General features: G+C 43.1%; 1 protein-coding gene across 10 annotated transcripts in view; it reads right to left on the reverse strand.

The window, feature by feature from the left end:
• Positions 1–24,167, reverse strand: part of TCF20 (transcription factor 20) — a 118,281-nt gene that overhangs the window by 37,173 nt on the left and 56,941 nt on the right. For 7 of the 10 annotated variants that reach the window (XM_066319815.1, XM_066319817.1, XM_066319821.1 and 4 more), the window contains exon 2: positions 4,046–9,676. In XM_066319815.1, coding sequence (XP_066175912.1) covers positions 4,046–9,640 — 5,595 coding nt within the window. In that variant the 5' untranslated portion in view covers positions 9,641–9,676. Of the gene's footprint in view, positions 1–3,844; positions 3,916–4,045; positions 9,677–21,784; positions 22,937–24,167 lie in introns of those variants that run through there. The other 3 variants (XM_066319824.1, XM_066319823.1, XM_066319816.1) reach the window with 2 other exon arrangements.

The following is a 24,167-nucleotide window of genomic DNA, read 5'->3' on the forward strand; positions in this document are numbered from 1 at the left end:
CAGATCCTCCTAGAACCTATGCCAAGGCACATGGGGGACACAGAAGTGATTCAGGACAGCCAGCACAGCTTCACCAAAGGGCAAGTCCTGCCTGACCAACCTAAGGTTGAGAATATAATTTATAGGTAATGCTTTTGAGATGTAAGGCTTTTGACAGTCCCACACAACACCCTTCGCTCCAAACTGGAGAGTGGCGGATTTGATGGATTAGGAATTGGTTGGACAGTTTCATCAAGAGGGTTGAGATCAACACCTCAGAGTCCCAGTGGGCATCAGTGACCAGTGGTGTCCCTCAGGGGTCTGTACTGGGACCAGTGTTATTTAATGTCTTCACTAATGACACAGATGAAGGGATCAAGTGCACCCTCAGTGAGTTTGCAGATATCACCAAGCTGAGTGGTGCTCTTGACTCACCTGAAGGAGGGCATGCCAGCCATAGGGATCTGGACAGACTCAAAAGTGGGCACATGGAAATCTCAGGAGGTTTAACAAAACCAAGTGCAAGGTGCTGCACCTGGGTTGGGGCAACCCTGGTATCAACACAAGCTGGGAGATGAAGGGATCAAGGGCAGTCTTGCCAAGACTTGGGGATACAGGTGGATAAAAGGCTGGACATGACCCAGCAACGTGCACTCACAGCCCAGAAAGCCAACTGTACCCTGGGCTGCATCCAAAGCAGCATGGGCAGCCAGGTGAGGGAGGGGATTCTGCCCCTCTGCTCTGGTGAGACCCCACTTGCAGTGCTGCATCCAGCTCTGGGGTCCTCTGCACAAAAAGGACATAGACCTGCTGGAGCAAGACCAGAGGAGGCCACCAAAATGATTAAAGGGATGGAGCACCTCTCCTTACAAGAAAAGACTGAGATCACTAGGACTGCTCAGTCTGGAAAAGAGGAGGCTTCAGGGTGACTTAACTGTGGCCTTCCAGTGCCTGAAGGGAACATACAAGAGAGAGGCTTTTTACAAGAACACGTAGCGACAGGACGAGCGCGAATGGTTTCAAACTGAGAGTAGGTTTAGCTTAGATATTAAGAAAGAATTCTTTACTGTGAGGGTGGTGAGGCACTGGAACAAGTTGTCCAAGCAGCTGTGGACAGCCCATTCCTTGAAGTGTTCAAGGCCAGACTGGATGGGGCTCTAAACAGCCTGGCCTAGTGGGAGGTGCCCCTACCCACAGCAAGGGGTTTGATCTCCAAGGTCGCTTCCAAGTCAAGTCATTCTATGATTATATAACAAACCAAAATGTACACACAAGACAATGGTCCCTGACTCTGAAAGTTCAGTCTTACAAACAGATTAAAAATGGACCTAGACAGGAGAGTGGAAAGCACTGAAAGACTACATATTACTTATCATATACAGAAAGTAAACAGTATTTCCTGCAGCCTTAAATAGGAAGGATTAGGAAGAAATAATTTTAAAATCAAATGAGATTGTGAATCTGAGTGACATGAAAATCAGAATAAAATGACAGACAATGGATTAAGGATGATGTAGATTAAGAGCCATGTTTTAAAGTGAGATTTTGAAAACTATGAATTCAAGAACAATTTTTACATCTGTGCCAGAAGAACATGAATCTAGAGAAAAAAGGAAGCTCTACAAGACTCTGTAAGAAAGTGACTGAGTTACCAAAAGCTACTCAAAAGCATGGTATTCCAGGATAAAGGGAAGAAAAGCACAAGCAAACTCCAGTGAGTCCCACAGAAAAAGCATGAAGTAATGAACAACAGCCTCTGAAGAATACAATGGAAAGCAAGGAGGTAATCAAAAGACACAGACAGAAAACAAGACGGAACAACACTTTAAAAGCAGCACAGCTGACAGTGACAATGGAGTCGACAGAAAACTGGAAAATTAAGCACTGGATCTGAACCTTAACTGGGAAAAGATCACCGAAAACACTGACTACAATTGCCATAGAGCACAACTGAAGCCACGGTAGAGGGTAAGAGACCCAGACAATGCACTCAACTTTGAGATGAAAGAAGAAAAAGGAAATTAAGAGGTAGTTGCAAATACAAGAGAGGCTGCAAGCATTTTGTACTTTTTTAAAAACAATGAGAAACACTTATTTCTACTGGTATTATGAGGGAAAAGAAAAGACAGAGGAGTTGAGCAACTGATAAGCGGAAAAGAGCAAGGATAGAGGAAAAGAACACAAAGTTCAAGGGAGGTAAGGAGGTATTTTTGTAAGGTGCCATAAGGGCAGATGAAACAGGGTTAAGAACAGGAAAAAAAGTCTTACAAGTAAGGAGGAGACAATTGTAACAGTTGGAAGAAAGTGATAAAGGGTAAGCCAAAGCATATTCAATCAGAAAGTCATAAAGATTCCATGCAGAAAGAGAACTAGATGCCAAACAACATGCAAAATACATATAAAAACGTGGATAATGGACCGCTATTGTTTAACGAGTTTGATTAGAGCCTCTCAATACAGCATGTTTTAGCACAGCTGGGCTTATGTCCTTTGCACAAATGGGGACACAAAAAGGATCACTGGAGGATAACTCAAATGGTTAAAGAACTCGTAAAGAAGGAATTTGCTATAGGGAAAACCAGAATCCTAAGTGAGAGAGACACCCTACATACAGTAAAAAGGAAACATCAGGCTGAAGAGATACAAATTCAAAGTATTGGTGAACTACCAGACAAATGAAAGCATGGCCACATTGCGAGTAAAACCCAAACAGTGCTGGAGAACCGGGAAGAAACCTTGCAATTATCAGAGAGAAGAAATTCAGCAGTTGCTTCAGAACGAGCACACAGGCATGGCTCGATGAAAACCAAATGAAATTAACTGACTATGTTTAATTAGAAACTAGAAACAAGAATGCACGCCAAATCAAGTTAGGGCAAAGAAGCATGTAATTACTGTCAAAGAACAGTTGAGCGAAAATTTAGAACAAGCCAGGAATCAAACTTGAAGAGACAAAGCTCATGGGGAGGAAACAAGCACGCTGTATGTAACAATACAGAGGAAAGAAGAAAAAAACTGGATCCCAACACTGTTTAGAAAAGGAAGAACCTGAAGGCAACAGGAAAAAGTAGCTCTATGCCTCTTCCACGGTCTGACCCGAGACAGAGAACAATACAAAAAAGATAACCATAAAAAAGGGATGCAGGATACTGATGATAGCAAAGCAAGGCACATAACCGTTTTAAATCATCAGCGTCTGCCTCAGAAATCAAGAACAGTGAGTACGTCCATCCACAACCAGGCAGCTGTGAATCAAGTTTTTCCTTTGTACCTGCTTTAATTTTACCTATTTCTTCTCACTCGTATACTCATGCTCTGGAGAAAGCCAATTATCAGTATCATTTGTGAATGCTGAATTCATCAATAGTAACCACACACATATTTCACTCAATGCTTATAGACCTCTTTGCAAATCTGCTCTATCCGCTTTATTTTGTAAGGACTGCAAATTCTCCTACAGGTGTGCAGTATATATTACAGTGCAGAATAACTCACACTAGAAGGAGCCCCTGCTGAAAACAGAGCTAACTTTGAAGGTAGATCCAGCTTCAGATGTAAAGATGCTTAGGGCTTTGCCCAGAACCAAATCTTGCATCTCCAAAACCAGGGCAATTCCACAGCTTTTCTATCATTTCTCCTCCCTCAATCCAATGTTTGACTACCCTCACTGAATTTTTTTGCCTAATTGAACTAGAATTTTGTTTGCTGCACTTTGTGTCTGCTACCACTTGTCCTTTCACTCCCTGAGTCCAAGAAGAGCCCTAGAGATCATTAAATATCTAACAGAACAGAAGGAAGGGCAAAGAGATCAGTCACGACAAAGCCTTTGGACATCCAGAACTGTTACTAGGTAATAAGCACCCACCTTTTTGATGTCCAAAAAATCTTATCTGATCGGGTAGCAGAGATCTAAGTGAGGCCATCAAAAGGACACCACTAGAGATTTATTAAAGATAAAAGATGGTTGTTTAAGATATGAGAGAAGAACAAGGAAAAACAGTACTCCAAATGGCATATATTTGCTAATGAAAGAAAATAATTTTGTATAGCAAGGTTAGGTACTCACCATCTCTCTTGCAATCTCCACAGCTTCCTGCAACCCATAGAGCCTGCCACAGACCAGGTAGATCCCATTGGCCCAGAGAATACAACCCTCATGGACCCAAAATTCATTGCTGTCAAGAGGTAGTTCAGGAATTTGTAACTCCAGCTCAGCGCCACCTTCTGAAGTGGGCATAGACGGTTTCGAGTCCAAAGGAGTCTTTTCACCAGCACTACCACCATCAGTGGTTGCTTTTTTACAAGAAGCTCCCCTTGAAAGTGACCGAGAGGCTCCGCTACAGTCCTCAGAGCGGTGCCGCCTCTTAAAGCGGGGATGAGCAGCCAGGCTTCTTTGTTCCTTCTGTTGTTGCTGTTCCTCCTCCTCCTCAGTATCTGTCTTTGAACCATTAGAAGCACTTTTGTGCCGTACTTTGACCTTGCTCTGCATTTCTGTGGCCCTCTTTGGAGGTGGATTCTTGGGCAAGGTAGCTGCATAATCCTGGGGGTAGAAAGGACCAAAAAGGTCACCCATGTTACGATAGCTGGCCCATTTGCCACACAGGCAGCAAACGAGATGTCCCAAGACAGAAGACTCCGTTACTACAGGGCCTTGCAGCATGAAGGTGGAGGTGGGCAGCACTTTGCTCTCTGCATTGCTAGGAGGGGGTGTTGAAGACCTCTGTCCTTTCCGACCCCTCACCAATTTGTTCTGCTCCTCTTCCTCTGCATTTATGATTGTGCACACAGCACCTAATTCACACTTGTTTACCACATGAATATAAGGGAAGAAGGACTTATTCTTGGAGTCAGTTTTATCTACAGCCTGGGTAGCGTATTTAAGCTTGATCTCTGGTTCTTGAGGCTCCACAATAGGAGCAGCCCGTCTGGGCTTCCGCTTCCGTGGCTGTGCTGGAGGTTTTCGCCTCTCCCTCCTTTGCCTCTTGGGCTTTGGCTCACCAGCAGCTGCCCCTTCTGCAGGCTGTGATGGTGCTGGTGGGGGAGGCAGGGGCACGGGCAGCTGCTGCTGCTGCTGCTGCTGTTGCTGTTGCTTCTTCTGCTTGTTCACACTCCCAATTGGCCTCCCTTTTTTCTTTCCAGAGGGGAAATATCCCTTTGGAGGGAAACCATCTGGCTTGGGTGAAATGTTTGTCACATCTCCATCTTTTTCCTCAGGCTTTGGATTTGGTTCAGAAATGAACACACTGGAAGGGGAAATTGTTTTTGAGTCAGAAAAGGTCAGAGTTCCAGCTCCACTTACAGATCCATCAGACCTTCCCTGACCACCTGACTTCTGAGAAGGTGGTGGTGCTGCACTGGATCCTGCTCCCTCTTTACCAATACTGGCGGTTTCAGGGACCTCTTTTTTGTTTTTATCATCCCCGCTGCTTTGCCACTCTTCCGAAGATCTTGCAGTTTTTTCACCAGCTGTATCCTGGTTTGCAGGCCCCACTTGATCTGACATCTCTCCTTTTCTCTTCTCAGCCTCTGGTCCATGTCCAGCCACATTTCCTCCTTCAGGACCACTCTTGAGGGACAGGATGTCATCAAGAGTGACAGTATCTGGACCAGTTTCAGCACTGTTGGTAGAAACACTTCTCCTGATATTAGGAGATGTAATTTTTTGAACAATAGCTTCCAGTTTTAATCCTCGCCCCTTTCTTGGGGGCAATATTTTGGTCTTTGCCGGACTTGTAAGGGAAACAGCAGGACAATTCCTATTATCAGGACTTGGCAGGTCCTTGAAGGAATCTCCCTTCGCAACTGACTTGCCAGCATCTTGGCTCTGAGATGAATGGGCATAGGAGTTATATGTTTTATCAGCTCCATCTTTTGCTGAAGTCATCAGTCGCCCTTTATCTTCACTGCCACTGTTCTTCATATCATGTGGCTGTCTTTTGGTAGGGATTGGAGAGATGAAAGAACGGACCCTCCTCCTCATAATTAACGGGTTTTGAGGAGACTGGTCTTCCTGGCCAGGGAGCCTAAGCATAGCATTACTAGGCTTGGGCAAATCTGTAGATTCCTCTCGTCGATGTCCATCGCTTTCTTGAGGGCAAAATCTTTTTTGGTTGGCTGCTCCAAGAGGGCCGCTGCTTTTGGCAGGAGAAGTTTGCCGAGAGAGGTCCCAACCAGCTTCATGATGCTGCAACTTCTGGTTGCCATGTTTCAGTTCGGTGCATTTGCTCTGAGTGCTGTCACTCCCCACAACACAGCGCCCAGCTTCCTGGCTTCCAGTATCATGGTAAGAGCTACCATGGAGGTACATCATTCCATCCTTGTCATTTTTTAAGGGACTCCTTACTCTTTCCAGAAACTGCTGTTGTCTTGGGCTCTTCCTTGCTCCTTCCTGCCTGTGCTGAGCTGCAGCAATCACACCCTGAGCAGCGCTGCTTGCCCAATCTTTGTATTCTTCTTGCTGTTGCTGGTATATCTGTCTCTTGTAATGATACTGGGAATTCAGACTCTGGCTGGGGTCACCAAAAGCATGAGGCCTAGCATTTGTGTGATATGCTGAAGCCAGAGATGGGCCTTCCGAATTCTGAGGGTAGACAGAATGCAAGGAGCCCCTGCTAACTCTTTCAGATAGTGTCATGTGTGGGTTCATGTGATGCAGATCTACCCCTGGGCCTCTGCTTCTGCCTGGTGACATTTTCAGCTTATCAGCAAGGTCCTGATATTGAGAGGGTGATTTACCCCTTCCAGTTCTGCCAGGTCCTCGTCTCATCTGTGTCAATCTGCTGTCCTGCTGGGGCATGTAGTCTGGAGCAGCATCAGAGACTGCAGCTCCAGGGCTGGCATTGCCTCGAAAAGATTCATGCTTGATGCCAGCAGGATGACAATGGTCTCCTGTTTTTTTATTATTGAGACTAGCTGAGCTCTTTGACTGTTCAAAATCTTCTTCTTTTATTTGCCCACTGTGAGCTTTCATCTTTGTTTCCATGGATACTAAACCACCAGGGAGTATTACTGATTGGCTCAAGCCAGGGGCAAGACGTTCACTCCTTCCGCTTCTGGCCTCAGGACCCATGTGTCCCACGGGGTGAGGGCCAGGATCTCTTACAAGTTGCCTTAATGGAGATATGTCACAGATCACTGATCTCCTCTCTGAGAGTGCTCCTGCCTCATGGGCAGCAGACTGAGACTCCACATCAAACTTTCTAGCAATAGGGTAATCAGCTAAATTTATCTGCTTCATGTCCGGAGCTGCACTACCAGACTTCCTATCCCAGGGACCCCAGTGAGGGCCTTCCAGGAGGGACCCCATGCTTTTGTTTAAGAGGCCTCTATTGGTCAATTCATTGGTTTGACTAATTAAAACATTGGGCCTCATGGCTCCCTCCAAACTCCCAGCCATCCCAGAATGCTCCTGCGCATTCCTGGAATACCTTCTGTCTGGATGGTGGTGGTACCCCTGTAAAACCTCTTGTAGGAGGCTAGGAAACTTCTCATTACGGCCTTTGCGCTCACTATGCCCTGGAAAATCCCCCTTTTCTTGACCAGATGGATACTGTGGAAAACCACCAATATTTCTCTGTATACCAGGTGCTATATTATCCTTGTAGCTGTATCTTAAACTGCCAGGAGACTTGGAAGATTCTGTTCTAGCAGGATAATTTGTCCCAACAACTGCGTGACCAGGCTGGCTGTTCCCGTCCCCATTATGGTTAGTGTTATCACCACTTTTGCTCCCCTTACCTCCCCCTTGACTTTCCTGCTGTGTCCCTGCATGCCCAGCTTCTTTTGCTCCACTAGTGCTAGCTGGTGCCTGAGGGGCTGTGGAAACATCATCTTGTGCAGGTTTATCTTGTCCACCTGACTTTTCTACTCTTCCCGCCATGGCCTCCCGGGAGACAATCACCCCAACTGCCTTTTCATTCACTTTTGGGGCATTTTCCACAGCCACCACAGCTTCCTTCCCATCAGGTGAGGCCACATCTTCCCTAGCTGCAGGACTGCTGCTGAGTTTTGATGGCTCATTCTGAGAGCTTTGTGCTGGTGAGGAGTTGGGTCTCTCTAAATTACCCCCTTTGTAAGTGGTGTCTGAGCTGGTGCTTTGGCCACTCAGCTGTCTCACCCTTTCCCCATGATCCTCTGAACTACTGGAACAGCCACCATCCAGGGACTCTGCCATGGGAGACTTAAGCTGCTCCTCTGCCTGGGAGGAGCCTTCTGAGTTGGTGCAGCTGTCAGCCTTCTTGGAAGAGGATGATCTTTTGGAACTTTTTTTCTGAGGTGCCAAGGCATCCGAGAGCAACATGTGCTGGACTGTGTTGGGCAGATTGGCAACTTGAGAACTTAGAGCACTCAGGCTGCTCAGTCCTGGATCTGTGAGCCTTTTTTCCTGCAGTCCTTCCAGTCCAAACCCCTTGAATCCACCCACATGAGCATTGGGGCTTGGCATCATTGATGGTGTAGGACTAAGCTGAGGCATCATCTGCAGGATTCGGTTTCTAGAGCCCATGGACATGTTGCCCTGCCCACACTGGAGATTTTCTCCACCTGGCATGAGTGGAGAAGGGGTGGAGCTGCAGCTTGGAGACTGAACCACAGACGCAGCAGGAGATGGATTAGAGATTGGACTGAAGTTTTGGTGGAACTGCATCGGTGACCTTACAGGAACTTCAGTCTGGCTGTACTGTCCCACTTGACTTTGAAGAGAGTGTTTGGTGGCAGCATTTGAATACTGCATTACATGCTGAGGTGGGTGCTGTTGCTGCTGCCCCTGCTGCCCACTTTGGGGCAGCTTAGACTGCTCAAAGCTTTTCATTGGTTGAGTCTGAAAGCTGTAGTTTGACTGGGTCCCATAGGCCTGTGCGTTGGAACCCACAGCGTGACCTTCATACTGCGACCCAGAATTCACATTGTAGCTTCCATCATAGTTCTGTCCTGACTGGCCAAAACGCTGTGGAGAAGGGAAAGAGGAGGAGGAGGATGACGAAGGTGGCTGATAGTGTTGGCTGAACTGACCCACTCGCAACTGGTAGCCTGAAGCAGAGGAAGGCAGGGTGGATGGACGCTGCATTGGCTGCAAGTGTGAGGTGCTAGAAGCAGACTGGCTGGAAGCCTGGGGTAAAGGCTGATGAGATTGATAGATCTGCTGTCTCAGCTGCTGCACCTGCTGCTGCTGGCTAGAAGCCTGCTGCTGATACTGGGCACTCCCTGGAGAAAAAGGACCAGTATAATCCTGTTGATAGTGGGATACACCCCCAAGGGTCGAGTGCTGTGCTTGGAACTGGCCCACATGTCCCTCACTCCCATACTGACTCCCAAAGCTACTCCCTTGAGGGGGCCCATAGCTCTGTACTGGTCCAGAAGGCCTGCGCTGAGGTGGCTGCTGCCCTCCTGACACCACTGGATCTTTGTTGGCAGCCATATAGTAAAACTCTCCTGCTTCTTTTCTGAAACCTTGGTAGCTCTGATGGCCAGAGCTCTCACCAGGCATTGCTGTAGAGGCTCCTGTTGCTCCACGACGTCCACTGCCAGCACCTCCTCCAAAGCTCTGGAACATCTGGGCCTGCTGGCGGGGGCTGAACTCTTCCAGTCGGGATGAGGTGTGCACTTCCTGCGGGTAGCTCTGCTGGTTTCCGTGATAACTACTTTGCTCCCGAAAGGACTGCATGCTGTTCAGCAGCAGAGCGGTAGCTCAAAAGCCCTCCTAAATATAGAGAAAAAGAAAGGGAAAAGAAAAAGGTATGTTTCCCAGTCACACCAGTACCCCACTCAATTTCCCGGTTTTAACAGCAATTAAAATTTAGTATTTCTCTTCTGCTTCCTGGTACATCAATGTTTGACCCCTCTTCTTGCAACCTGCCAACCTTTTCAGTAATGCAGGCCAGTAGCCTACTACCAGTTGGAGTGCATTTCCAGCACTAATATTTCCCCATCATCATTTACAAACTGGTTGTGTTTACACACCCCTGAAGAGAGAAACTTCCAACAATACTTGCAAAGCAAAGGAGAGCAATCCTCACCCTCCAGCTATTCCCTATGGCTAATACTGGGAGTAATCCAAATACTTTGCCACCATGCTTAAAGATGCCACAAGAACCCTACAGTGCTTTCAAACTGCACTTGGATTTACCACAGGAATGATATCCAAGGTCCATGTTTCACACTGGGAAAGGTCTCTATAAGCAAACACTCAAATTCCAATTGACCAAATCTCAAACCACGATAACCCAACGAAAGGATCTATGTGAATATGTGAAAGAACTGGCACCAGCATACTCAATGCTCATCTCCTGAGTAATTCCAGTGACACTCCCAGGTGAAAACCAACACAAGACAACACATCGCATCTTCCCCCTCAGCCATCTGCTTTGCTTTACAGGATGGAAAGTTAAAGCAAGTTCACTCATATTTGAGTAAAACGGTCTACAACTTCATCCCTCAGGACTTTTATATTACCTTGAATGAAACATAGCTGAAAACATTTGCCAGTCAAAATATATACTTTGGAATACCGTGTATGATCATCTGTATTTACATAATCAATTCATAAGTAAAAAACCTCCAGAAAGGTTCTCTTCTGTATTTCAGCATATTATTCAGTATGTGGAATTATGACTCACCCTCAAGGACTGGACCACAACCGCAGAATTGTTTGGGGACCCAGTTTAGTCCCTCTGTAAAAGCCTGTCACATTACTAGATGCATTAAGAAAAGTACGATAATGAACAAGTATGTGCATGTACACTGCTTTTAAAAACCAAAGCCAATCAGACAAAAGATAAAAACCAAAACCAACCAAACAAAACCCCCAAATTAACAGATGACAAAAGCATTTCATGTCTGAAACACCTTGTGGTTTTCTCTTCCTGAAAAAAAAAAAAAAAAAAAAAAAGGATAAAGCCACCTGGAGAGATTCCTTCCTTTAAAAGAATGTAAAGACAATGCTCACACTTTCCCAGGAAACAGAACCCCAACTCCTCAGACTGGAGACTTCCTGGAAGACTTGTGTGCATTATGTTTTCATATTTAACCACGTTTTGTGTTTGCCATGTTTAGCTGCACCCATTGAGAATTAAACTCTAGCTCTGCACTTAGGTTTTGTTCAAGTAGATCACCAAACTCACAAAAAAACCCCAGGCACACAAATGAGACGCAGGCAAGATGTGGCATCCAGTTCTTTTCCCATCTGCCACCCAAGGTTATTTTTTTTTAAACATGTATGTTATCTACAGAAGACTCTAACTCTACCACTGGAGTCTTTCATCTTCCACTATCTGTGTGTGTAGGCAGAAACAGGCAGAAAACAGAACACACAGGCAGAAAACCACTCCACAGCACTGCATGTCTTTACAGCCCCCCTCCTCTAATTCAAAGGCCTCTCTGTGTTGCAGCTTGGTTCATGCAGCTTGATGCACAGAATAATATTACTAGAATCAAAAGGGAACTGTCAAATTCTTAATACTTCAAATTCTGTCTCTCTTCTTCTAGGATGTCAACTTTACTGCTGTTTTAATCTTATATTTTAAGTGTTGTAAGAGAGATCTGCTGTTCTGCTGAGCTTCCACTTTTCTAGCATTTTAAAGATATACATATATCACATGAATAACACTTCTATGAATGCCACACTGTGCCAATCTGTCTGGCTCAGGCTTATTGTCGATAAGCTCCTCCTTTTTCTGAATCACTGCTTTTGATGTTTCATCAGTTTGAAGCTCCAGGCCTATCGGCGTAGGACTAAAATTGGGAAGCTTCTTCTTTTTTTTTTTTTTTTTTTTTTTTTTTTTTTTTTTTTTTTGACTTGCTGTTAAGGCAAAAAAAATGAGGGGGCAAAAAAGAAAAAAAAAAAACATATATAAAAGAAAGTTATCAAGCTAGAGGTAAGAGAACATCTACTGTAAGTGGCAGATGTTAAAAGCAGCTTCTCCAGATAAGCAGTTTGGGGCTCTGCAATCAGCAACATTCACGTGCCGCGGAGGCTGCATGCACGCCCTGGCTATCACGTGTTTGGCAGGCATCCTCTTTTCATGGAAGTAACATTTCCATCCTCTCACAGGCTCTAACATTTCCATCCTCTCACAGGCTCTAACATTTCCATCCTCTCACAGGCTCTAACATTTCCATCCTCTCACAGGCTCAATCTCCCACAGAATCTCAGACACAATTTTTAAACACGACTTCACTAAAGCTTACTTTGCATAGTCTGGACAAGATCTCAGGAAGCCTCTTCTGCATTACATCATACAAAAACTTTAATCTCTGAATGATATTTGTTCTCCGTAACTCTACCAACAGCTTGAAAACTGCTATATTTTCAACCTAATGTATGCTAACTATGCTGACATTCTTAAGACTTCTTCACTATTAGAAAAGAGTAATTTTAATTCTATAATGAATAGAAGCAGCACAAGATGCTGTAAAATGACCTTAAGAACAGATATACAGTAAAGATCAACCAAGGCACAAATTCTTACCCTCCATAATCTCATGCAATTGTGTTACATTTATTTAGTCCAGAAGTTACATACGCTAACTCAAAACAGGGAGAGCACATTTTTTGCCTTCAATTTATTTCTTTTCAATCTTGGAATTTAAATTTACCCTGACAAACAAGTAAGTTTTAATTAGGACAATGTTTGCTTTGAGTATCTCAAGAGGAGCCTAACTTGAGTAGCATAACCAGTAGAATAGCTGCCAAAAAGAAAAAAGGCATTTCATTAATAACAGGAGTAAAAAAAGATAGGATGCGCTCCAACCCATTACATCACTGATAACTTAAGACATACAGCACATTTTCTGTCATTAATGCGCTATAAATACAGAACTATCACAATTACTACTGCAATAGCCTTTCTTAATAGTAGCAGCCCTGTAAAGTGCTTAGATGTAAGTGCTATGCTCTCAGCAAAACCACTGAGAATAATCCCCTGGACAAGTCTTGTTAATAAAATACATTCAGACAGATAAGGCCTTCAAAGTCTACCCCCATCCACATGAAAAAAAAAAAGTATCTATTTTATTGATTTTTTTTTACTGGAAGCCTTTAAAGAAAAACACTTTCGGCTGGTACATACTCCTCCTCATGCATGATCTCAGGAGGACAGTGCACCACCCGTCAACTAGAGACTACAACACAATCATATAAAACTCCACAATGGTGGTACACATCCACAATGCCATCCGCAGTCCTGCCTCCAAACAGGTGCTCTAGTAACAGCTACAAATTACACACATTTACAGTGCTTTCCAACACACACAATATGCAACATCCTCATTTATCCAAAGGGAAGGTAAGAGTCTGGCACAGCTTTCACTACTCCAGTGTCACACCTACACTCTTGCTCCACGTGCATGCAGCTCTCTCAGTAAAGCTGCATGACTTGAAAGTATTTATAGCCTGTAGCTGTAGAACCATCTAAGCATATCCATCCAGACACTGCAGACTACACTCACTACGCTACGCAGTTTCACTCTGCTCCAACAATACATTCAATTCCCCCCCAATAGCCCAGAAATAAAAATTTGCCTTCAACCTGGCAGGAACAAAGGAAGCATATTACAAGCTTGGCCAAGTGTGGCCAATAAAAACAGCCTCACTTATGGAATCACTGCACAGAAGTCTTGAACAGAAAGGAGCAATAGGTCCTCCTACCCAAATCTCAGATTTATTTGTGAAACGTGAAGTTATTTCAAGCAGTGTATCAATTTACCTTCCTCATGTGAACTTATTTTTAAGTATAATGCAGATTTTCTATCTTGTTTAATCATTTGAAACAGCCTCACAGAACTCTGTTAACATAGGATTTCCTCAAAGTATGAAGTTACTGCATTGTGACCTCACTGTGCGCAAGATTATCTAAAGTTAGTCGACAGCATGTAAGCATCTTTCAATGGTTCCTGCATGTGTATCACAATTCATCAGTACTCCCACACCAAGATTACTCTGTGAGATGATCTTCTGCAATGTACCATGCCAGGCTTTTACAGCCACATCAATCTTTAAAACTCTTTTTGTCCTGATTATCAAAGACTGGACAAATAACAGGAGAGCTGCCCACATCTCCCCACAGAACACTGACGCCAACATAGTGCCAAACATCACTACAGACAGCTCACAGCAAGTGAACTAAAACCCAAAATATTGTGAGGACATGCCTAATTCTTAACTATAAGCCTATAAAGGGGCAAAGGAAACCACCACCAGCTCATTCAGTAGGACATAAGTGAGGTCGTTCCACTTCATTAAATTTTCTTTAGATTTAGGTTGACTACCACAATCCATCTGTGCAGAGAAGTCTCAGGCTGCAGTCAAATGCAATATATCTTCAGTGCTCTGTCAAAAGCTTCTCACTTCCTAGCGTGCTTATCAGGAAAGAAAATGCATTTACAGGCAGGTGACAAATGGTAAGACAGTATTTTCCATAAGCCAAAATGTACACAAAGAAGTTGAGAGGGTTACAGAGCGTCCAGGTAAAATAGATGCACTTGTTAAATGCTGTGCAAGTGACAGAGATGTACCAAAGTTCGCAGCCATTTCTTGCCACAGCCCAAACAAAATGCAAAAATTACTATTTTTGTCCTTCCTCATTGTATCTTCTTAAACTAAGAGAGAACACACATAACCAAAACAATCTCAAAAGCCAGAGCATGAGTACGAGCTATTATTCAGGAGTATATTTTGTAAGAAGTAATACCCGTGCCCCAAATTCAGACAGAAATAGAGGAAAAAAGGATTTCCGTGTACTGAGTACCATTTCTGTTGTCCAAGGCCAAGTTGCTAGGTATTTCTGCAGGTACAGAGTTATTACTTGCACACCTGATCAATGGCTGGGAATAGACTGACCTTGTTTCAGTTTTGGAGCAATCTGCATTTGCTTTTAAGAGAAGGAAAATCAGCCACCAATGCCACAAGAAGATTAATTTAAAGATCAAACCCAAGACTGCATTTAACAAAATAACAGATATAACTAGTTTCTTCTACATTTGATGCCTATTTAAAAGGGCAGGGAAAATAGAGAAAGGGAGAATAATTAAGACTTGTTTTCAACATTAGGTGTGGTTAGAGAAGTAAACCAAGACACTCAGTCACTAGTTTGTCCAAGCATTAGCATGCACTGCTCACTTCCTCCAGAAAGTCGTGTTTCTGATATTATTCACCACCATACTTTTACAAAAAACTACTCAGGTCTGGCTCTCACCAAGCCATCACGATATATTCTGTCAAAAAAACCTTACTACACCACTCAAAGCTGAAACAAGATACAGTTAATTATTACTGAGGCGCCAGACCCTATGGAAGTAGCTAAACTGAAATATTTTGTGAAGTATATAAAAATTAAATTAAATCCAGAATACGGCATTGATGGAAACTGAATTTTGTAAAGACACCAAAACTTAATTTTGTCCTTCCTAGTGAAAACCTTTATCAGAAAAATTCTTCAAATGAGCTACAGCTTGGCCAAGTGGAATGTGACTAGCTTCCATCATCTCACAGAGACACTATGCCTTTACTGAAATGTCTGTACAGCTTTTCAGAAAGTCAGTATGTATCAGCTTAAATCCAAACAATTAAGGAAATTGTTCTCACAGAATGGGTGAGGAACAGATGAGCACGGCAGAAGGAGCACAGTGAGCTTTGTCAGTTGGGAGAGGGGAATGCTCTGGAGATTATTTTGCTAGATAAAATCTACATTAGCTTTTTTCCCCTATATATTTCCTTAAGTGACCACAGAAAAAGCCCAACCACAGTAAGCCTGAGTCGGTGTACCTTCCTATTTCACAGGGGAGATGTGAGCAGACATATTCAGAGCATTCAACTGCTATAACAAAAGGCATCATGTAAACAAACGACAACAAAAAATAATCAAATTTTGCATGTGGCTATTACTTGGCTGCTTTCTTCCCTCACATCCAAAGTATTTTTTAAAAAAAAAACATTTGTATAACACCGAATCATAAATTCACAGATTTTTTTTGCATCTGCAAGTTTTCCTTACTCACTATGTGAACAAATCTAAAATACCATTTCCAGTTTAGCTTTGCACTTTTAGTGAAGTGTGCTGTTAAATTCATGTTCCTAAACATGAAGAAAGAAAAAAATTGATAAGAACAACTTCTGTTGTAAGCCAGTATTTATGCTGTAGTACTATGAAAACATGTATTTCTAGAAATATAACAAATGATCAAAGTTCAGCAGAATTTTGGCTCATTGTACATATCTAACTTTATTATTATGCCATTGGTTCTCAGTATCAATCAACAGCACAGATGCACTTAAATAGCTTTCAAAAAATCCACCAACCTCTTGTTGAAAGTTATCCATCCAAATTTTTAACAGGCACTGTTTTTTTAATAAGAACCAATGCAAATTCCATTTTATGTCAGAGACTAAAACAACAACTTTGGTTTCACATATAGGGTCAGTCTTCTCTAGCCCAGCTGTAGAGGTCCAGCCTTCCCTATGGTGTTAACACAGCCATTCATGTGCAAGTCAGATCAGGGAACTGATACGGTTGAGAATATTCTGTGAGGGAGAAAAGCCATTTCTGATCTGACAGATCCATTCACTGTGTCATTACACAAACATCTGTACCAGCAAAACGGACCCAGCAGGAACTGTTTTAAGTGGTGTGGCTACTGAAGGGCACTTGAAATCAGGGGCTCATATTTAAAAGGCTCTTTGTCTTTACACAATGGTTGAACTACCCTTCCTAACACCAAAATTAAAATAATACTGAACCCTCAGCTCATCTTCTTTTTCTCCAAGCTGCAGATCAGTCCTCCAAAAGTTTTGGCAATTCATCAATTCATTATATACCTCTTATGGCAAATTGACCTGTATCCATACCCATATGTCTTCAAGCAGTCAAACATGCTACCTGCTCTGGCAAAACAGCAAAATCTGGATATCCATGTCAAGAATCACTTCTGACCTGCTCCTCCTGAGACACGCAAGACAGGAGGCTCAGCAAAGGCATCACAGCTCTCACTAAACCTTCACCTTTCCCTTAAAAAACGATGAAAAGGAGAAGTCAATTACTAATTGCAGGAGGCAAATAGTAAAGTGCAAGCAGTGTTGCCAGGTTCTGTCTGCCCAAGCCCCCCCTTTCTGTGCATAAGTTTATCCAGTATCTAAAACACTCAGAACTATACAGTGAGGGGGAAAAAAGCCCACCATCCTAACACATTATTTTTAATTAACTTTTATAAATTTTTATACTAAGCAGCAGCTCCAGCCTTGTTGACAAGATGCTAAGATGAGCACTTACAAGGGTCATATTAAATAGTACCTGTAACATGTCTGTCTTTTCTATTCAACGTAGTCTGTACAACTAAATCTTTTTATTCTTTTTTTGCAATGTCTGGTGCAATGACCATGTAACCAAGTAATGTAACCAAGACTCCTGGGAACTCCTCAAGGCAAATGAAGTAAATTGACATAAAAGCTGTATCAGTTACGTGCAAGTATTATTTCAATAGAGACTATGCACTGTACACAAGAATTATAGCCACTGATTAGGATAAAACCATTGTTGAAGATAACACAATCTATTTACATTATAGGCAGTAACTTTAAAATCAGGTAGAAAAAGCTGTACTCAAATTCAAACCTTCCTGTCATCTTATAGATAGTTTTTGTTCCTTTAAGGTAAGACAATATTTAGCTTTAACACTTTCCATTTTCGCTAGCCAAGGTGATCATTCTCCCTATTAATTCAGCACTTCGTGCCTCTCCATCAATGTAGAATTAAGAGGAATTTGAGTGTGGAAGGTCTGCAAATACTACTGCTATGGCATACTTCAAAAGAAAACACGGTCAAGGCCATATCATGTTTACTGATAGAAAAATTGGAGAGAAACCTTATTTTTTCCAAACATAAGAACTGTTTGAACTTTTCAGAAACAAAACAAAACAAAAACACCAACCAAAGCATTTGTAAGATTTTCACACTAGAAGAACAACAACTTCACTTTGTCTAATTTTTCTCCTTGTCTCCTACAACCTATGTCCTCCAAATATCACTTTGCTCATTTCTCCACCCTTCAGATTCCACAGCATCTGCCTCATGCTGAAGCCACAAACTAAAGCAGAGCCATTCTTACAGTAAGCTTTGCCTTCTGAAACTAACAGGGAGTGACAAAGACTACAGCCACACTTAGATGGAGACAGGAGAAACAGTTCAGATTAATACAAAATAAGTTCATACATTTAAATAATTCAACAAAGAGACTGCTTCAGAGGTAGGACTATTTTAAGGAGGTTTCCCCCTTCCTAAATACCCACCCCCACCGCTGCAGGCTTTCTTTGAAATTTTCAGATTGGACCAGTTTCTTGAACCACTTCATTACACTGTAGCTCCACTGGCATAACCAACAGACAGATGAGAGAGAGAGAGAGAGAAGGCAGCACAAAGCACTGTTGGAGAATAAAGTGATTAAACTTCTAATACACGTCCATAAGAAGCTGGAAAAAATTAGGTTTTAAACTCAAGCCACCGTAACCAACAAACTCCACATTTCCGAGTTTTGTTGCCACAGCCAAAGGCAGGGATGGCAACAGCAGTCAGACCACACCACAGGCACAAAATTAACTCTCATGAGAATAAGTAGTTCAGGGAAATTAACAACCTACAATTAGAGATCTTCGTACAACCGGGGTTTAAAGCTTTTTCCTTCCCCAGAGGATTTCTGTATCACCACAGTGATAGTGTCAAGACTGTTTGAAGCTGGAAAGCCAATGGACAAAGCCTCCATTGCATTCCACATCATACGAGGATATACCCTGAAGGAAGTCAGCAGTTGCAATGAAAGAGGAGGGATGAATCCAAAACAGAGAAGAAAAAAAAGCACCTGTAAATATTGATCAGTGGAGAATAACAAAGATACTGCACTCAAGAGCATAATTTTTTTAAATGCTGGAGTTAACATTTTAAAGTAAGACAGAGGGAGCTTAGATGGTCCACTACTCTTGAATCAGTCCCACCATTCTCTTAAACTTAAATTCCCACACTCCTGAAGTCATTCATCTCGTACACCAGGGAGGAGAGAAAAAACAAAACCAGAAGACCCTACTGTTTCTCTCTCCATCTATCTGCCCTCATGAGGAGGCTAAATAAAGAGGTACAATTAACATAAACCATACACCAGAGATTACATATAACCATTTCATAATGCTCATGTAGTCTTAGCATTCTATTATGACAGAAGGACTAGATCTCTTCACCCCTGCTCTAAACCATCCCCACTTCCTATGAAAAAATGAAGTTTGCCACCTTGTTTCAGCTAGAAAGATGGTAACAAAATTACTTTCCACCTAGAGAATTGCTCCTGATTTAATTCTAGAAGCCTGTTAACCAGCTGAGCAAAAGGACCTTACTCCTTAGCTTATTCCAGAAAGGCAATGCACACACAGAGCCAAAATTCCATGAGTAAGCACAGACCAACAGAGTCTTTATAAACATTACAGTTCTGTGGATAAGCAAAGAAGTTTATTTCCTAAATCCTCCTCCCTTCCATTTTCAGGAACTCCCTAACACTGTTTTTCATTGAGCTAAGAGATGTGCTTTTGCTGGTGAGTTTGACCCAGGCTTACTGAAGTTTTCTTTTTCCACCAGCTTTGACAGGGTTTTGACTATGATACAGAGTACACATATAATTAACCTCTTCTTGCTATTTTCAGCAGCTCTATTATATATATCAACCTCCCCTTTGGTTTTCCACAAATCCCACATTTCAAACGTAAAACAAGCTGCATTCCTGCAAGGCAAAAAGACAAGGAAACAAGCAAAATGAACACATGACAAGTCAAATTCCTATATCATTACTGCAGGATACTACCATCATTGAAATAAAAATGCACTCAATTCACAAGCAAGAGCAGAGTTTTGTCTCTGATAAGCAGAATATGAGAGATACCTAACGCAGAAAAGGTGAAAGATACCAAATGTAGGAAAGTACACAGAGCAAAAGGAAAAAAGGCCAGAATCCAACAATCTCTGCTCTCCAAAGTAAATACAGTATTAGCTGAAGTCACATCTGTAAAAACACAGAATACCAGACTGCAGTGGACACCCAGCTCATCACCAAAACCAGCGCCTTACCACAGCTGGCAAACAAACAAGTCTTCAGCAGAGTTGTCTTTACACACTCTCAGAGTAACATGGGATGAGATATTTCTACATTAAAATGCAGTGTTTTAGATGGAAAGGAGGTAAGGACAGCACAATTCAGTTTTCTGATGCAAAATAAGAAGTGTCACTCTGGAGCAATTCTCAGTTATGCTCCTGCTTATTCCATTCTCCAGCACTAGAGAAAAGAACCCGGCACTCACTCAGCAATGCCCTGCAATACAAAGACAATCTGTTACCTCCTTCTGTAACAGGGTTGCCCAACCCATTTTATTTACTGCCCGCTAAGTATCTATTATTATTATTATTATATCTATCAAGGCCCATCTAAAAGATCAATTTTACACAGCAATATACACAAGGTATGGTCAGGATCAAAAACATCACATTGTACACAATGTACACATTTCATGCAAAAACTGGAAAAAGGTGAGAAGAGAAACCTCCCCATATCTACACAAGCAGTAAAATAGGTAAAACTTACAGTGGGCAAACCAATTTACACAACATGACAGATTACTGTTGAATTCACTCTTTTTCCCCTGAATGCAAGATGAGAGACAAAACGGGAAGACATGGTTTATAGTGTCATGGAATTCATCAGCTTGCAAGAGACCTTTAAGATTTTTAAATCCAATCCCTCTAACAGAACTGTCAAAGCCACCACAAAAACACGTCCTTAACCAAAATGTCTACACATCTTTTTAAGTACTTCCAGGGATGGTGACTCCACCACTTTGCTGGAGAAGCTGTTCAAATATTTGACTTCTTCAGATAAAATAATATTTCTTAATATTGAATCTAAACTTCCCCTGGCACAACTTGAGGCCATCTCCAGCCCTATTGCTCATTACTTGGGAGAAGAGACTGAACTCTACCTGGCTACAGCCTCCTTTCAGCTAGTATAGAGAACAAGAAGGTCCTTCCTGAGTCTCCTTTTCTCCAAGTTAAACAATCCCAGCTCTCTCAGCTGCTCCTCCTAAGATTTGTGCTCCAGACCCTTCACCAGCTCCACTGCCCTTCTCTGGATGCACACCAACCCCTCAATGTCCTTCCTGTAGTGAGGAGCTCAAAACTGGACACAGGATTCAAGGTGCCTCACAAGTGTACAGGGGCTAGCCACACTATATCTGGCAGGAGCCCGGCTGCCACTTCTTAGCCACCTAGGCACATAGACTGGCTCGTGTTTAGCTGCTGCCAATCCACTGGGGCTCTCTCTGGCCCCCAACCTGCAGCACTGCATGTGCAGGACCTGGCACTTGGCCTTGCTGAACCTCACACCGTCGGCCTTGGCCCATCAGCCCAGTCCGAGCAGATGCCTCTGCAGAGCCTTCCTACGCTCCACCACATCAACGCTCCTGCCCAGCTTGGTGTCATCTGCAAACTGACTGAGGAGCCACTCAATCCCCTCACCCAGATCATTTATAAAGGAATTAAACAGGACTGGCTACAGCACAGAGCCCTGGGGAACACCCCTCGTGACCGGCCACCAGTTGGATGCAACTCCATTCCTCACCACTCTGAGACTGGCCATTCCGCCAGTTCTGCACCCAGCAAAGAGGGCACCCATGCAGGCCACCAGCAGCCAGTTTCTCCAGGAGAATGCCGGGGGAAACACTATCAAAAGCTTTACTAAAGGCCAGCTAGGCAACACCCACAGCGTTTCCCTCATTCTCTGAACAGGTTACCTTGTTGCAGAAGGAGACTGGGTGGTCAAATAAGACTTGACTTTCCTAAACACATGCTGAGTAGGCCTGGCTGTCCCATTGGTGGCAGGTGATGGCACTTTAGATCTGTTCCACGACGTTCCTTGGCACAGAGGTCAGGCTGACAGGCCTGTAGTCTCCATATCCTCCTTCCAGCACTTGCTGTACACGGCCATCACGTTTGCCAACTTCTAATCATCCGGGACCTCCCCAGGCAGCTGCATCTGCTGATGGAAAGCAGCTCAGGGAGCACTTCTGCCAAGTCCATCAGTACCCATAAGTGGTGTACCAGGGTGCCTGACCATTTTCCCCTGGATTACAGGAGCTTCTTTCTTCTCCCCATCCTTGTCCTCCAGCTCTGGAGACTGGATACCCAGGAAACAACCGGTCTTACCATTACAGACTGAGGCAAAAAAACCCATTAAGCATCGCAACCTTTTCCTCATTCTTGGTCACTTTGTTTCCCTGAACATCCAATAAGGGATTCTCTCTGGCCTTCCTTCTGTTGCTAATGTATGTTACAGAAACATTTTTATGGTCACTCATGGTAGCAGCCAGATTGAGTTCTAGCTGGGTTTTGGACTTCCAGCTTTCTTTCCATGTAACCTCACAACATTCTTGTAATCATCCTGCGTTTAACGTTCCTTGTTTCAAAGGTCGCCCCGTTTTATTTCCCTCAAGTTCAAGCCAAAGATCTCCATTCGACAGACCAGTCTTCCCTGCTGGCTTCTCTTTCAGGATATGGTGACAGCCTGCTCCTGCACTTGTAACATTTCCTTCTTGAAGAATGTCCAGCCTTCCTGGATTCCTCTGCCCTTCAGGAATACTTTCCAAGGGACTCTGTCAACCAGGTTCCTGAACAGGCCAGAGTCTCTGCCCTCTAGAAGTCTGAGGTGCAGTTGTGCTGACTCCTCTCCTTACTTCCCCCCCAAGAACTGAAAACCATCCTTGCATGATCGCTCTGCCCAGGATGGCCTCTGACCATCACATCACACCCCAGTCCTTCTCTGTTCACAAACCACAGCTCTGGCAGGTGCCTTCCCTAGTTTTCTACCACATCAATCATGTCAGGGGACACACACACTCCAGGAACCTCCTGGACTGTTTCTGTCCTGATGTTTTTTATTTCCAGCAGAAAACAATGTTCATCACGCAGCATTCACTATATTTATCATATATGTATTTATATATTTATCATACAACCATTTATGTTAATTTTTTTAAATCACACATAGCATTTCCATTATTCCAGAACACCTAGTCATAGAAAACACTGTCGAAAAAATCAAATCTCATGGAAATTCAAGTGTATCCAGGCATCCGACCAAAGGTAACAGCAAACTGCAGATATCAAACTGAAGGCTGACTAACAACACTTCATTATGGTGTATGAAGGTTTATTCTTATTCTGGCAAGTACAACAGCACGTATTTTTCCTTCAGCTACTAAGTTTTAGATATGTTTTTCCCAGTCATTAGCGATGCTCTACATGGACACAAGCCATTCAGTCAGCTCTGCTAATACCAAGACTTTAGATCAGTTAAAAGCTATTAACGAGACACTTTGCAGCATCTAATTTTACAACAAAAGTGATACAAACAATACTTACAAAAAACTGTACTAAAGCTTCCAGCATAGTAGCTCCCTATACAATTTCTAGCTAAGTACTGAGCTCTTAACAGAGCTCATCAGAGAGTTCTGTTTAGGATTTGCAATTTACTAGCAATTAGATGACTGAGTTCATACCAGTAAAATACCACAAAGTAAATCATGGTATTCTAGCACAGAATGCGCAATGAATTCCATACACAGTTATTGGTATGAAGGCAGACATACTGTGTGCTTGTAAGGAAGAGGTAGGGGGAAAGAAAGTAGTTTTCCTAGCTTTTTTCTATTTGTTGCATCACAGTTCAGGCAAGAAATAATGGTCTTCCCAAACGGAGAACAGGTCAAATCTCAATGGACTCAAGCCAAGGCTTCCTGACAATGAACGTGGTAACACTTTTTCCCTTCTTCCAGTATCATCACAGGTTACAAACACTGTGGTAAAACAGAAACACAAAAAGCACTGGAAAAAACACAAGCATATTTACTGTCACCAGGCCAAGCTGACAGGAGGATGCTTCAATTTTTGGCTACCACTGCTTAGGTCCACTCTTGAGGAATCACAGGTAAGAGGCAAGAAGAAACAGGAGTCTTACTGCGAGATCACTGCTCTGTTGTATCCAAAATTGGAAGTTTGACTGCTTGTGCTGCTGTTCATGAAGGCAGCAAGAAAAGTTCAGGAACTGGTAAAACACAGTTCTACGTTCTTTTGTCTTCAAAGCCAAAGAGGTAGGAAATCATAGACTCTAGAACACCCAGA

Source organism: Sylvia atricapilla, chromosome 5 (assembly GCF_009819655.1).
Source record: "Sylvia atricapilla isolate bSylAtr1 chromosome 5, bSylAtr1.pri, whole genome shotgun sequence".
Classification (NCBI taxonomy): domain Eukaryota; kingdom Metazoa; phylum Chordata; class Aves; order Passeriformes; family Sylviidae; genus Sylvia; species Sylvia atricapilla.